Source organism: Mustela putorius, unplaced genomic scaffold (assembly GCF_011764305.1).
Source record: "Mustela putorius furo isolate JIRA1106 unplaced genomic scaffold, ASM1176430v1.1 tig00003834_pilon_pilon_pilon, whole genome shotgun sequence".
Taxonomy (NCBI): Eukaryota; Metazoa; Chordata; class Mammalia; order Carnivora; family Mustelidae; genus Mustela; species Mustela putorius.
The window spans coordinates 99,088,087-99,100,388 of NW_025421987.1; the positions used below are offsets into that span (position 1 = coordinate 99,088,087).

The 12,302-nt window shown below is 40.0% G+C and overlaps 1 protein-coding gene across 1 annotated transcript in view; it reads left to right on the forward strand.

Moving 5' to 3' along the window:
- The window catches only part of HACD2 (3-hydroxyacyl-CoA dehydratase 2), a 114,487-nt gene that overhangs the window by 21,399 nt on the left and 80,786 nt on the right, over nucleotides 1-12,302 (forward strand). The window contains exon 3 of the mRNA XM_004745438.3: nucleotides 8,719-8,737. Within this exon, the coding sequence (XP_004745495.2) occupies nucleotides 8,719-8,737 (19 nt within the window). The remainder of the gene's footprint in view (nucleotides 1-8,718; nucleotides 8,738-12,302) is intronic.

Genomic DNA, 12,302 nt, shown 5'->3' on the forward strand with positions numbered 1-12,302 from the left:
GCAAAGTTAGATTTTTTTTTTTTTGAGAATTTTTTTTGTTTCTTGAGGTAGGCATGTATTGCTATGAACTTCCCTTTCAGAACCTCATTTGCTGCATCCCATAGATTTTGGTATGTCTGATTTTTGTGCCCATATGTCTCTAGATTTTTTTTTTTAATCTCTCCTTTGGTTTCTTCAATGAACCATTGATTACTCAATAGCATGCTGTTTAATTTCCATGTTTTTGTGGGTTTTCCTGGTTTTTTCTTGTAATTAATTTCTAGTTTTGTACCATTGTGGTCAGAAAATATGACCTTTAATATGAGTTTAATATGAGCTAAATTAAATTTTTAATTTATTGAGATTGTTTTATGGCCCAACATGTGATCTGTCCTGAAGAATGTTCCATGTGCAATTGATAAGAATGTGTATTTTGCTACTTTTGGGTGGAATATTCTATATATATATAGAATAATAACTCCATCAGGTCTAATGTGTCATTAAGACCAGTGTTTCCTTATTGATTTTTTTGTCTGGATCATCTATCTGTTGATGAAAGTAAGGTATTGAAGCCTCCTACTATTGTATTGCTTTCAATTTCTCCCTTTAGGTCTGTTAATAATTGCTTTATATATTTTGGTGCTCCTGTGTTGGGGGCATATATATTTATAAATGTAGTATCTTCTTGCTGGGTTGACCCCTAAATCATTATATAATGCCTGTCTTTATTTTACTTACTTATTTATTTATTTATTTATTTTTAAGTAGGCTCTAAGCCTAGTGTGGAGCCCAGCATAGGGCTTGAACTCTTGACCCTGAGGTGAAGACCTGAACTGAGATCAAGAGTCAGACACTTAACCAACTGAGCCACACAGATGCCCCTCTTATAATCTTTGTTTTAAAGTCTATCTTCTCTGATAGTAGTATAGTTACTCCAGCTTTCTTTTCATTTCTATTTGTATGGAATATCTTTCTAACCCTTCACTTTCCCTCTGTGTGTTTTTACTTCTGAGTCTTGTAGGCACCATATAAATAGGTCTCATTTTTTAAAATTCATTCAGCCACTCTCTTTTGATTGGTGAACTTAGTCCATTTACATTTAAAGTAATTTTTAATAGGCGTATACTTATTGTCATTGTGTTAATTGTTTTCTGGCTGTTTTTGTAGTTCCTCTCTGCTCCTTCTTTTTCTCTTCCCTAGCGGTTTGCTTGTTTTCTTTAGTGTTATGTCTAATTCCTTTCTCATTTTATTTTGTGTATTTACTGTAAGTTTTTTTCCTTGTGGTTACTGTTAGGTTCACAAAAAATATTTATGCCAGTAGCAGTGTTTTAACTTGATATCAACTTAATGTTAAATGGAAGTCACAGCTTTGCCTTTTTACTCCCACCCCCCACATTTTTTATTTTTGGTGATTCTTTTTTATATCGTTTTATTTTATGCTTCCCTTAACTAATTATTGTAATTACAGCTAAGTTTACTACTTTTATCTTTTAACCTTCATGCTTGCTTTATAAGTGACTGGTCACTACCTTTATTATATAGTTACCTTTTCCAATGAGATTTTTACTTTCCTATGTTTTCTTATTACTTAGCTTAAAGAAGTCCCTTTAACATTTATTGTAGGGCTGGTAGAGTGGTGGTGAATTCCTTTAGCTTCTGCTTATAGGGAAAGCTCTTAATCCTCCTTAAGTTCTGAATGATAACTTTGCTGGACAAGGAATTTAATTTGGGTTGGAAGTTTTTTCCTTTCAGCACTTTGTATATGTCATGCCACTGTCTTCTGGCATGTAAAGTTGCTACTGAAAAATCTGCTTATATAGCCTTCTAGAGTTTCCCTTGAGCATAACAAGTTGTTTTTCTCTTGTTGCTTTTAGGATTCTCTCTTAATCCTTGGGCGCCTGGGTGGCTCAGTGGGTTAAGCCGCTGCCTTCAGCTCAGGTCATGATCTCAGGGTCCTGGGATTGAGTCCCGCATCGGGCTCTCTGCTCAGCGGGGAGCCTGCTTCCTCCTCTCTCTCTCTGCCTGCCTCTCTACCTACTTGTAATCTCTCTCTGTCAAATAAATAAATAAAATCTTTAAAAAAAGAAAAAAAAGGATTCTCTCTTAATCCTTAATCTCAGAATTTTAATTATAATGTATCATGGTGTGGATCTCTTTGGGCTCATCTTATTTGAAACTCTGGGCTTCCAGGACTTGGATTTTAATTCCTTCCCCAGATTAGAGAAGTTTCAGCCATTACTTCTTCAAATAATTTTTCTTGCCCTTTCTCTCTCTCTCCTCCTTTTGAGAGCCCTACAATATGAATGTTATCCCACTTGATGTAGTCTTAAGGGTCTGCTAAGGTATCTTCACTTCTCTTAATTTTTTCCTTTTTTTAAAAACCACATTTGTAAAGGTGCTGTGTGAACTGGGAAAAGTGTTAATTATTACAAGATATTTTGGAAGTAGCCAGATAAAGTGCCAGAACATAGAGACACATCTGCCAATATTTTTTTTCCTTGAACATTTTCAGAACTGTTTCTAAAATTAGAATCCTAATTAATTTCTTATCTTCTTCTTCTTTTTTTTTTTTTTTTCAAAAGACTGTTTGTTTTCAGGTTATATCATTCCTAAGCTTGTGTTCCTTAAAAAAAGTGAAGTGGGGGTGCCTGGGTGTTTCAGTTGGTTAAGCATCTGACTCTTGATTTTGGCTCAGGTCATGATCTCAGGATCATGGGATCGAGTCCCCTGTTGGGTTCCATGCTTAGCAGAGTGTCTGCTTGGGATTCTCTCTTTCCCTTTCCTTCTGCTTCTCCCTCCCTCACCCTCTCTCTTCTCTCTCTCTCAAATACATAAATAAATCTTTTAAATAAATGATTGTTATAGTATTTGGTATTTAGTTAAAAATGGACACTTGACAAAATAAACAACTATATCAACTCCCTCCCCTTTTAAAATTGCGGATATTTTCTTAGCCCTTGAGATTAAGTTGCCCAGGAACCAATGCATTGTAATTACCTGACCCAGATTGGAGTTTGGGGAGTTTCTTCCCTGTTCTACTGTCTACTCCCATTACCACCCCACCAGTTCTTTATCTGAGTGATTCTCAGCTGTACTCTTTCTTTTCTGTGTTCTTAGTTCATATACTGTGCAGGCCGTTGTCACACCACACTTACATAATTGTTGGAGCCCCTTTGCTATTCTTCTTGACCTTGATTCCTTTGTGCCCAAAACTTCCAAAGCTTCATAACATTCATCAGTTACATCACTTTTTTTCTTGTAATTTCTTGTAATTTTTACTATTGAAATATACTTGATATACAGGGTTATATTAATTTCTGGTAAATAACACAGTTACTCAACAATTCTGTATATTATGCAGTGCTCACCTCAATGAGTCTGGTTACCATCTGTCACCATACAACTTTTTTTTTTTTTTTTTTTTTTGGCTAACTACGAAGATGCCTTTGGGCTTCAGTTCTTTCTTTCATTCTTGAAATGTGTGAATTAGGGGCACCTGAGTGGCTCAGTGGGTTAAAGCCTCTGCCTTCAGCTCAGGTCATGATCCCAGGGTCCTGGGATCAAGCCCCGCATCAGGCTCTCTGCTTGGCAGGGAGCCTGCTTCCTCCTCTCTCTCTGCCTGCCTCTGCCTACTTGTGATTTCTGTCAAATAAATAAATAAAATCTTTAAAAAAATAAATGTGTGAAGTAGCTTTATTCAAGTATTAATAATGTACAGTATTATGTTAATTTTAGGTGTATAATATAATGCTTCAATAATTCTATTCATTATAGTCAGTGCTCATAATTGTACTCTTAATCTCCTTCACTTGTTATACCCATCCCTCCATCCCCTCTCCTCTGGCAGCCACCAGTTTGTTCTGTATAGTTAAGAGTCTGTTTTTTTGTTTTTGCCTTTTTTTCTTTATTTTGTTTCTTAAATTCCACATATGAGTAAAATCATGGTATTTGTCTTTTCTGACTGACTTTTTTTGCTTAGCGTAATACTCTGGATCCATCAATGTTGCAAATGGCAAGATGTCATTCTTTTTTGTGGCTGGGTAATATTCTACTGTGCATATGTAACATATCTTCTGTATCCATTCATCGGTCAGTGGACATTTAGGTTGCTTCCATATCTTGGCTGTTGTAAATAGTGCTGCAGTAAACACAGTGGGTGTATATATGTTCTCCAGTTAGTGTTTATTCTTTGGGTAAATACCCAGCAGGGGAATTACTGGATCCTATGCTGGTTCTGTTTTTAACTTTTTGAGGAACCTCCATACTATGTTCCACAGTGGCTGCATCAGCTTGCATTCCCACCAACAGTATAAGAGGGTTCTTTTTTCTCAACATCCTTGGCAACACTTGTTGTTTTTTGTCTTTTTGATTGTAGTCATTCTGACAGGTATGAGGTGGTATCTCCTCGGTCTTCATTTGCATATCCCTGATACTTAGTGATGTTGAACACCTTTTTATGTGTCTGTTGGCCATCTGTATGTCTTCTCTGGAAAAATGTTTACTCCTGTCCTCTAGCCATATTTTAATTGGATTTTTGGTTTTTTGGTGTTAAGATATATAAGGTCTTTATATATTTTGGGTATTAATCTTATATATATAAAACCTTATTGGATACATCATTTGCACATATTTTCTCCTATTGAGTGAGTTGACTTTATTTTTTTATTGGTGGTTTCCTTTGCTGGACGAAAGTTTTCTATTTTGGTGTATTCCCAATAGTTTTAATTTTGCTTTTATTTCCCTTGCCAAAGAAGACACATCTAGAAAAATGTTTCTACCACTGACGCCAAAGAGATTACTGCCTGTGTTTTCTTCTAGTTTTATGGCTTCAGGTTTCACATTTAGGTCTTTAACCCATTTTGAGTTTATTTTTGTATATGGTATTAGAAAGTGGTCTGGTTTCATTTTTTGTATGTAGCTGTCCGGTTTTCCCAGCACCACTTTTTTAAAGATTTTATTTATTTTTTTACAGAGAGAGAGAGAGAGCAAGATAGGAAATACAGGTGGGGGCGGGTGGCAGAGGGAGAAGCAGGCTGAGCGGGAAGCCTAATGTGGGGCTTGATCCCAGGACCCTGAGATCGTGACCTGAGCCAAAGGCAGATGCATAACAACTGAGTCACTCAGGTATCCCTCCCAGCGCCATTTTTGAAGAGAATCTTCAGTGTATCTTGCCTGCTTAGTCATAGATTATACCATACAACATTATTACAATATTATTGACTATATTCCCTATGCTGTACTTTTCATCTCCTTGACTTAATTTATTTTTAATATAATTTTTTATTTTTTAATTCACATATAATGTATTATTAGCCCCAGGGGTACAGGTCTGTGAAGTGCCAGGTTTACACACTTCATAGCACTCACCATAGCACATACCTTCCGCAATGTCCATAACCCAACCACCCTTTCCCTACCCCCTCCCCACCGGCAACCCTCAGTTTGTTTTGTGAGATTAAGAGTCTCTTATGGTTTGTCTCCCTCCCGATCCCATCTTGTTTCATTTTTTTCCTTCCCTACCTCCCAGACCCCCCACATTGCCTATCAGTTTCTTCATATCAGGGAGCTCATATGATAATTGTCTTTCTCTGATTGACTTATTTCGCTCAGCATAATACCCTCTAGTTCCATCCACATCGATGCAAATGGCAAGATTTCATTTCTTTTGATGGCTGCATAGTATTCCATGGTATATATACACCACATCTTCTTTATCCCTTCATCTGTTGATGGACATCTAGGTTCTTTCCATAGTTTGGCTATTGTGGACATTGCTGCTATAAACATTTGGGTGCCTGTGCCCCTTTGGATCACTACGTTTGTATCGTTAGGGTAAATACCCAGTAGTGCAATTGCTGGGTTGTAGGGTAGCTCTATTTTCAACTTTCTGAGGAACCTCCATGCTGTTTTCCAGAGTGGCTGCACCAGCTTGCATTCCCACCAACAGTGTAGGAGGGTACCCCTTTCTCCGCATCCTCGCCAGCATCTGTCATTTCCTGACTTGTTAATTTTAGCCATTCTGACTGGCGTGAGGTGGTATCCCATTGTGGTTTTGATTTATATTCCCCAGATCTTGTGGGGTCCTTGTTCACAGAGCAGTGGTCTGACTGTGCCACGGATTATGGTTCAACTCCAAGTTGAGCGTTCAGTCCTCGGCTGTGTCTCCGTAGCCAGCTTCCCCGCTCTAATACCTGTGCGCTCTGGGACACTCAGACACCCCCGATCCTTCTGTGACCCCGTGGGACCTGACACCACCCTGTCCCCATGTGGGCTTCACCCCAGCTTAGCCTCTGGAGCGATGTCCCTCAGTGAATCAGACTTTTAAAAGTTCTGATTTTGTGCTCTGTTGCTCAGCTGCTTGCCAGCAGCCGGCCCCTCCCCCTGCAGTCTGTCTTCCCATCACTTTGGATTCACTTCTCCACCGTTTCTACCTTTCAAAATGTGGTTGATTTTCTGTTTCTAGAATTGCCGCTCTTCTTCTCTTTGATCTCCTATTGGATTTGTAGGTGTTCGGAATCCTTAATTTATTTTATAACCTAAAGGTTGAACTTCTTCATCCCCTCTATGTGTTTGGTTCATCTCAATTTTTTAGTTTCATTTTGCTCTTCTTTCTGGGCAAATTCCCTTGCTTTGTCTTCCAGCTCACTGATGCATTCTACTTCATCCAGTCTGCTTTTGAAGCCTTCTAGTTTATTTTTCAAATTTCTGTTTGGTACTTTTGTAAATTTTCTATATCTTTGTTTAAGTTCTCATTGTGTTCAACCAGTTTTCTACTGAGTTTACTGAGCATTTATATGATAATTTCTTTGAACTTTTTAAATCAGGCTGATTGCTTATCTGTGATTCATTTGGTTCTTTTTCTAAGATTTTTGTTATGTTCTTTTCTTTGGAATATATTACTCTGTCTCCTCATCTTGCCTAACTCTTTGTGTTTGTTTCTCTGGGTGAGATAAGTCAGCCAACTCTCCCAGTCTTGAATGAATGACCTTATAGAGGCAATGGTACTATTTGGCCCAGAAATACAGTCTCTTAGTCACCAAAACCAGGTGCTCAAGAGGTGTCTCCTCTGTGGGCGGTGCGTGCCCTCCTGCTGTGCCAGGGCCTGGGGCTGTGGTTGGTGGGCTACTCTGACACTTGGTTGGGCTGCAGGTATCTGCAGCTGCTGCAGGTTGTCTGTGGGCTGGGTGCTCTGCAGGGTATTCCCACTGTTACTAGAATTTTAGAGGAATTCCAAAATGGTGCCCACCACCACCTACATTAGTAAGGTAGACTTGAATTGCAAAAATTGCTCCCACTGGTGTCAGTTTCCAGAGAGAGTCCCTGCTGTTTCCTTCCTTTTCAGGCAGATGCTTTTAAGGTTAACAAATGATTCTTCTTAATCTGTGCTCTATGTATTCTTCAAGTTGATGTTTTACACTGGTTTCTGGGATGAGTGAGTCTGTGTATGGGCCCTTTAAGATCAGGTTTTCTGTTTCCTGCAGCTTTATAGACCTTGTAAAGGTGATTCCTATTGATTTTCAGAGCCTAGTGTTTTGGGGGCTCGTCTCTCCTGTGCAGGATCTAGAATTTGGGTGCCAGATATAGAACTCAGGTACCTTTGATCCTCTGGGAAAAATCTATACTTTTGATGCCCCTCCCAATTGTGACCCACCATCGCTGGGTTTGTTTTATTCCCTAGCCAGTCTGTGTTTCTGCCCCTCTTTCCCATTCTGCTGTTATCTTTTTATTCTTTGTTGTGAAGGCTCCTATTCATTGAACTTTCAGGTCCCTTTTAGGAAGGATTATTCTACAGTTAGCTGTAGATTTGTATCCACAGAGGAGGTGAGTTCAGGTCTTGCTACACCACCATCTCGAACCCAGCTCCTTAGATTACATCATTACCGAAACCACCACTGGGTTAAAGCAATGCCATATACAGGATGGATTAGAAGACAATTTACAATAACCTAATTGGCCACTTGGATGACCACTGAGAAGGATAGGACATAGCAGTGGAAATAAAAAGGCACTGGAAATAAAAACAGGGAAGACTGATGCCAGAAGTATTGGTAGGACTTAGAAACAGTAGGACTTGTAGGTGAGGGAACAAGAGAACAGTTGAACTTGGGAGACTGGGAGATTGATTATCAAAAAGCATAGCAGGTATGAGGGAAGGAAAGGGGAGTTTCTTGAAGAGGCATGCCATGTTTGAGGTGCTGCTAGTATACCTAGATGGAGATGTCCAAACCCAGTTTGCAGTGTGGGCCTGGAGCATGAAGAGATCTAGGGTCACATATTGGACTGGGAAAATGCCTGTAATGAGGTCACCAAGTGAGACAAGATGGAGTCTCACTGTGAGCTTTGTAGGTTGAATGAATATCTGCATTGAAGGGCCTGCCAGGTAAGAAGAGCCAACAAAGGCTCTTCTGACTCTGTGTTTCGTAGTCTGTGACCGTTCTGTTCTGTAGAATATGGGACATGGAAGAGGGACGCCTACTGCTCTTACAAATTTATGTATTGTAAAAGAGATTCATGACGTCTGGTAGACTCCTGGGTAAGATTTATTCCTTAGAAAATCTTCCACAGATTCACAAACTAAAAAGGAACAAACAAAAATAAATAAGAATGTACATTTTGTTAAATCACCAAGTTTAAAAATGAAATGTGTGTTTTTCAAGTCTAATACTGAAAAGTTTATAAGAACTATATGTTGTTATTGATCTTTACTAATTCTCCCCCCCCCCACCTTTTTTTCTCTAGATTTTACATTGTGCAGTAGGTAAGTATGGAATTTTCCCCCTACTATATACAGTAGGCTCTGCTTTTTTAAAAAGTCAATTATAGGTCAATTTGATTATGACTGAATATTGAAAAAACAAAACTATTTAATCATTGTATATAAAATTATTTACATTGGCATGGTTTTTGGTTTCTTAAATGACAGGTACTACTAGGGTTATCATTCGGCAGTGTATTAAATGTCACAGGTGTTTCACTCTGTCAATGTAAAGAGGCCCCTCTCACCTTTTTATAAGGATGACAGAAGCACTAGCATATTCATTAAAATGTGGCTTGGGGTCCTGGTTCTGGGCTATGTGGAAAGCCCTCTCTGTGATCACTTAAATATTATGTGCTCTTTTCTTACGTTTAAAATGGAGTACTACATATATTGCCATCTCCCAAATGAATGCTGAATGAAGGTAAGAGGGATTGGAAAAATCAAAGTATAGTTATATAAATGTTAGGAATTTCTACAAAAAGCAAATAAGTGTGTTTTCTTTGGGAGGGGAAGAGGTGGGTCATCAAATTCTGCTTCAGAACTGAGGTACAGCTTCCTTGTCCGGGGTGGGCTAAACCCTTCTAATCAAATAGAAATCAATTCCTGAAATTTGACAGATTTTGTAGAATAAGCCCATGGTGGTTTCTGTGAGTTTAGACTTGTCTCTGGAAGCACCAAGTGTCTGAAAACTCCAGAACCATGTTTCAACTTAATTCACAAATTAAGTGGGTACTTACTACATTCAGGGCACAGTGCTTGGCACTGTGGAGTTTAGAGATGAGGAGGCTTGGTTCAGAAGGACACATAGGTGGACATGTAGCAAGCTATCCCCTGTAGGTCTTGCAGGGTCACTCTGATACCTGGTTCCATTAATTTTAAGGAAGAACAAGCATCTTCATTGTAAACAGCTGACCTTGGCTTATTTCCTGCTAGGAAGAAGGTCTACAGTCAGGGGTTTCTCATGATTTGTGGAATTTTGTGTGCTTGTGTCTATATTTATGTGAGGGGTGTCTGGGTAGAATATATAGTTTTCATTAGGTTCCCACAGGAGTATGTGATCCCCAAAAGGCTAAGAAGCACTGCTTCAGAACCTTTGAGCAAGAGATTTGAAAAGGGCTTGGGATCTCATCTGCCACACGGTCTGCTTTCTCAGAGGTTATGGAACCTGGGCTGTGTCACATAACCAGTAAAGTGGTTTTAGCTGATGTATCATTTCACACACGTTTCCTTTTTAATCCTTTATCTGCAGTTTTGAGATGAACAGTTTTGTCCCTTCTTAGATGGTTAAATAAATTTTAAGCATAAGCTTGCAAATTAGGGGGTACATTTGGCCAGAGAGAGTCCTAGAACCATTTCAGGCCTTTTCCATGTGATTAAACCTTGTGCTCCATTCTCCCCATTCTCCTAACCTTCAGCTTTCTGTAGGTGCATGTTTTCTGAGCATGTGTGCTACATTTTAATTCATATTTTATTATATTTTAGTGTCCCAATTTTCTTTTTCTTAGAATGTGTTTTCATACCTCTTTGTAAAATTTCTGCCCCTAGAAATAAAGTTTCTGACCAGTCTATGTATTCATTCATATCTGGAACAGTACCGAATGCCTGGCAGGTTGGTGCCAGGCCCGGGGTTTGACAATGAGAGTAGAAAGGTGAGCAGGCACAAGCTTGGGTTCAGGAAAGCCCCAGTCAGATGGGCCCCCTTCTGAGCTCCTCTGGATGGATGCGCTCCAGACTGGTGTTCATGCCATACTCTGCTCTGACAGTTTGTGGACAAGTGTCCCCGGGACCTAGCGTGGTGCCTGGACACATAGTGGATACTTAAAAATTCCTTTTTAATTCCTCAAGGACCTTGCTCTGTCAGTGATGCTCTCTCCTGCATCATCACTCTCTGTCATCCACCTTTTCCTTCTCACAAAATGCCCAGGGTATGCCATCCTAAAAATAATTTGTAACCTAATCTTTGACCCTACATTCCTCCCTTACCACTACTTAATTCCTCTCTTTCCCTTTTACCAGATTTGTGGTGGACGCTTTCCACTTCCTCACTCCTGTTAATACCTTAGACCAGCAGTTGGATCTCCTTGTCCTAGTAAAAGTGCCCTTTGGTCTAAAATCAGCAACAGTTTCTGCTAAATTCTGAGGATGTTTGGAACTTACTGAACTTCTCGACTACGTGGGCACTACTGATGACTCCTTCCATTAGGTCCTGCTCCTTCAGTTTCCATTACACTGAGCTGTTCTGGCTCTTCTTGTACTTTGTGTTTCTCTTCTTTCTTTGGGGGCTTTTCTTTCTCTCCTTGACTCTTCACTGTGGGTTTTCCGAGAGCCTGACCTAACTCTTTGCTCTTCTGACTCAATATGCCCTCTGTGGGTGATCTCTTCTCTTCTCATGCTGTGAGATACTTGTGACACCCCCTTTTTTCAACTCCAAGCCTCCTCTGCACCCTAGACTCCGGATCATCCCTTTACCTGCTGGCTATCTACTTCCAAACACACACTTCCTCCTCCATATGAGTCAGATTCTTAGGCTTGTTCTGCCTCCCTTACTCTCTTTGTCAGGGGCACCACCAGGCACTGGCCTTTAATCACCTAACCTAGACCTAGAGCTCACTGACCGCTCTTCCACCCCTCGAACCCTTACTCCCGTAACCAGGTAGACATCACATTTTATCATTTCTCTTTCCTGCATCTATTTGAGATTGTCCAGTTTTTTTCACCGCTATTTAGGGCCTCAGTGTACCTCATCTAGGCTCCCTTGGGGGTCTCCCTGAACTTCTAGTCTTTTAATATTATCAGCGATAATAAGAGCTCCCCTTTATGGAGCATTTACTGTGTTCCAGTGCTTTATATTCATTACCTCATTTACCCCCTCCCCCCATTTTACTGGTGACAAGACTAAAGCTTAGAGGTTTAAATTTTTTTTTTTTAAGATTTTATTTATTTGAGAGAGAGAACACAAGCACAAGCAGTGAGGAGAGGGAGAAGGAGAAGCAGACTCCCCAGTGAGCTCAGGACCCTGAGATCATGACCTGAGCTGAAGGCAGACGCTTAACCAACTGAGCCACCCAGGTGCCCCCTTAGAAGGTTTTGTATCTTGCCAAAGTTCACAGTTAATAAGCTGTAGAGCCAGGAGTTGAACCTTGGGCTGTGTGACTCTAAGCCCATACTTCACATAGCCTGTGAGGGATTTAATTTAGTTAAAGGATAATTCTTTTTTTTTCTTTTTCTTTTAAAGATTTTATTTATTCATTTGACAGAGAGAGAGAGATCACAAGTTGGTAGAGAGGCAGGCAAGAGAGAGAGGGGTAAGAAGGCTCCCTGTGGAGTAGAAAGCCTGATGTGGAGCTTGATCCCAGGACCCTGAGATAATGTGAGCCGAAGGCAGAAGCTTAACCCTCTGAGCCACCTAGGTGCCCCTAAAGTATAATTCTGAGCTTGTTTCCCTGCTTAAAACCCTTCACTCATTTCAAATTCTTCATGATTTGGACCTTGCCCGCCTCCCCAGCCTTACCTGTGCCTTGCCTCTCACTCCATGCTTCAACCACCTGGACCTTTTTGCAAGTCT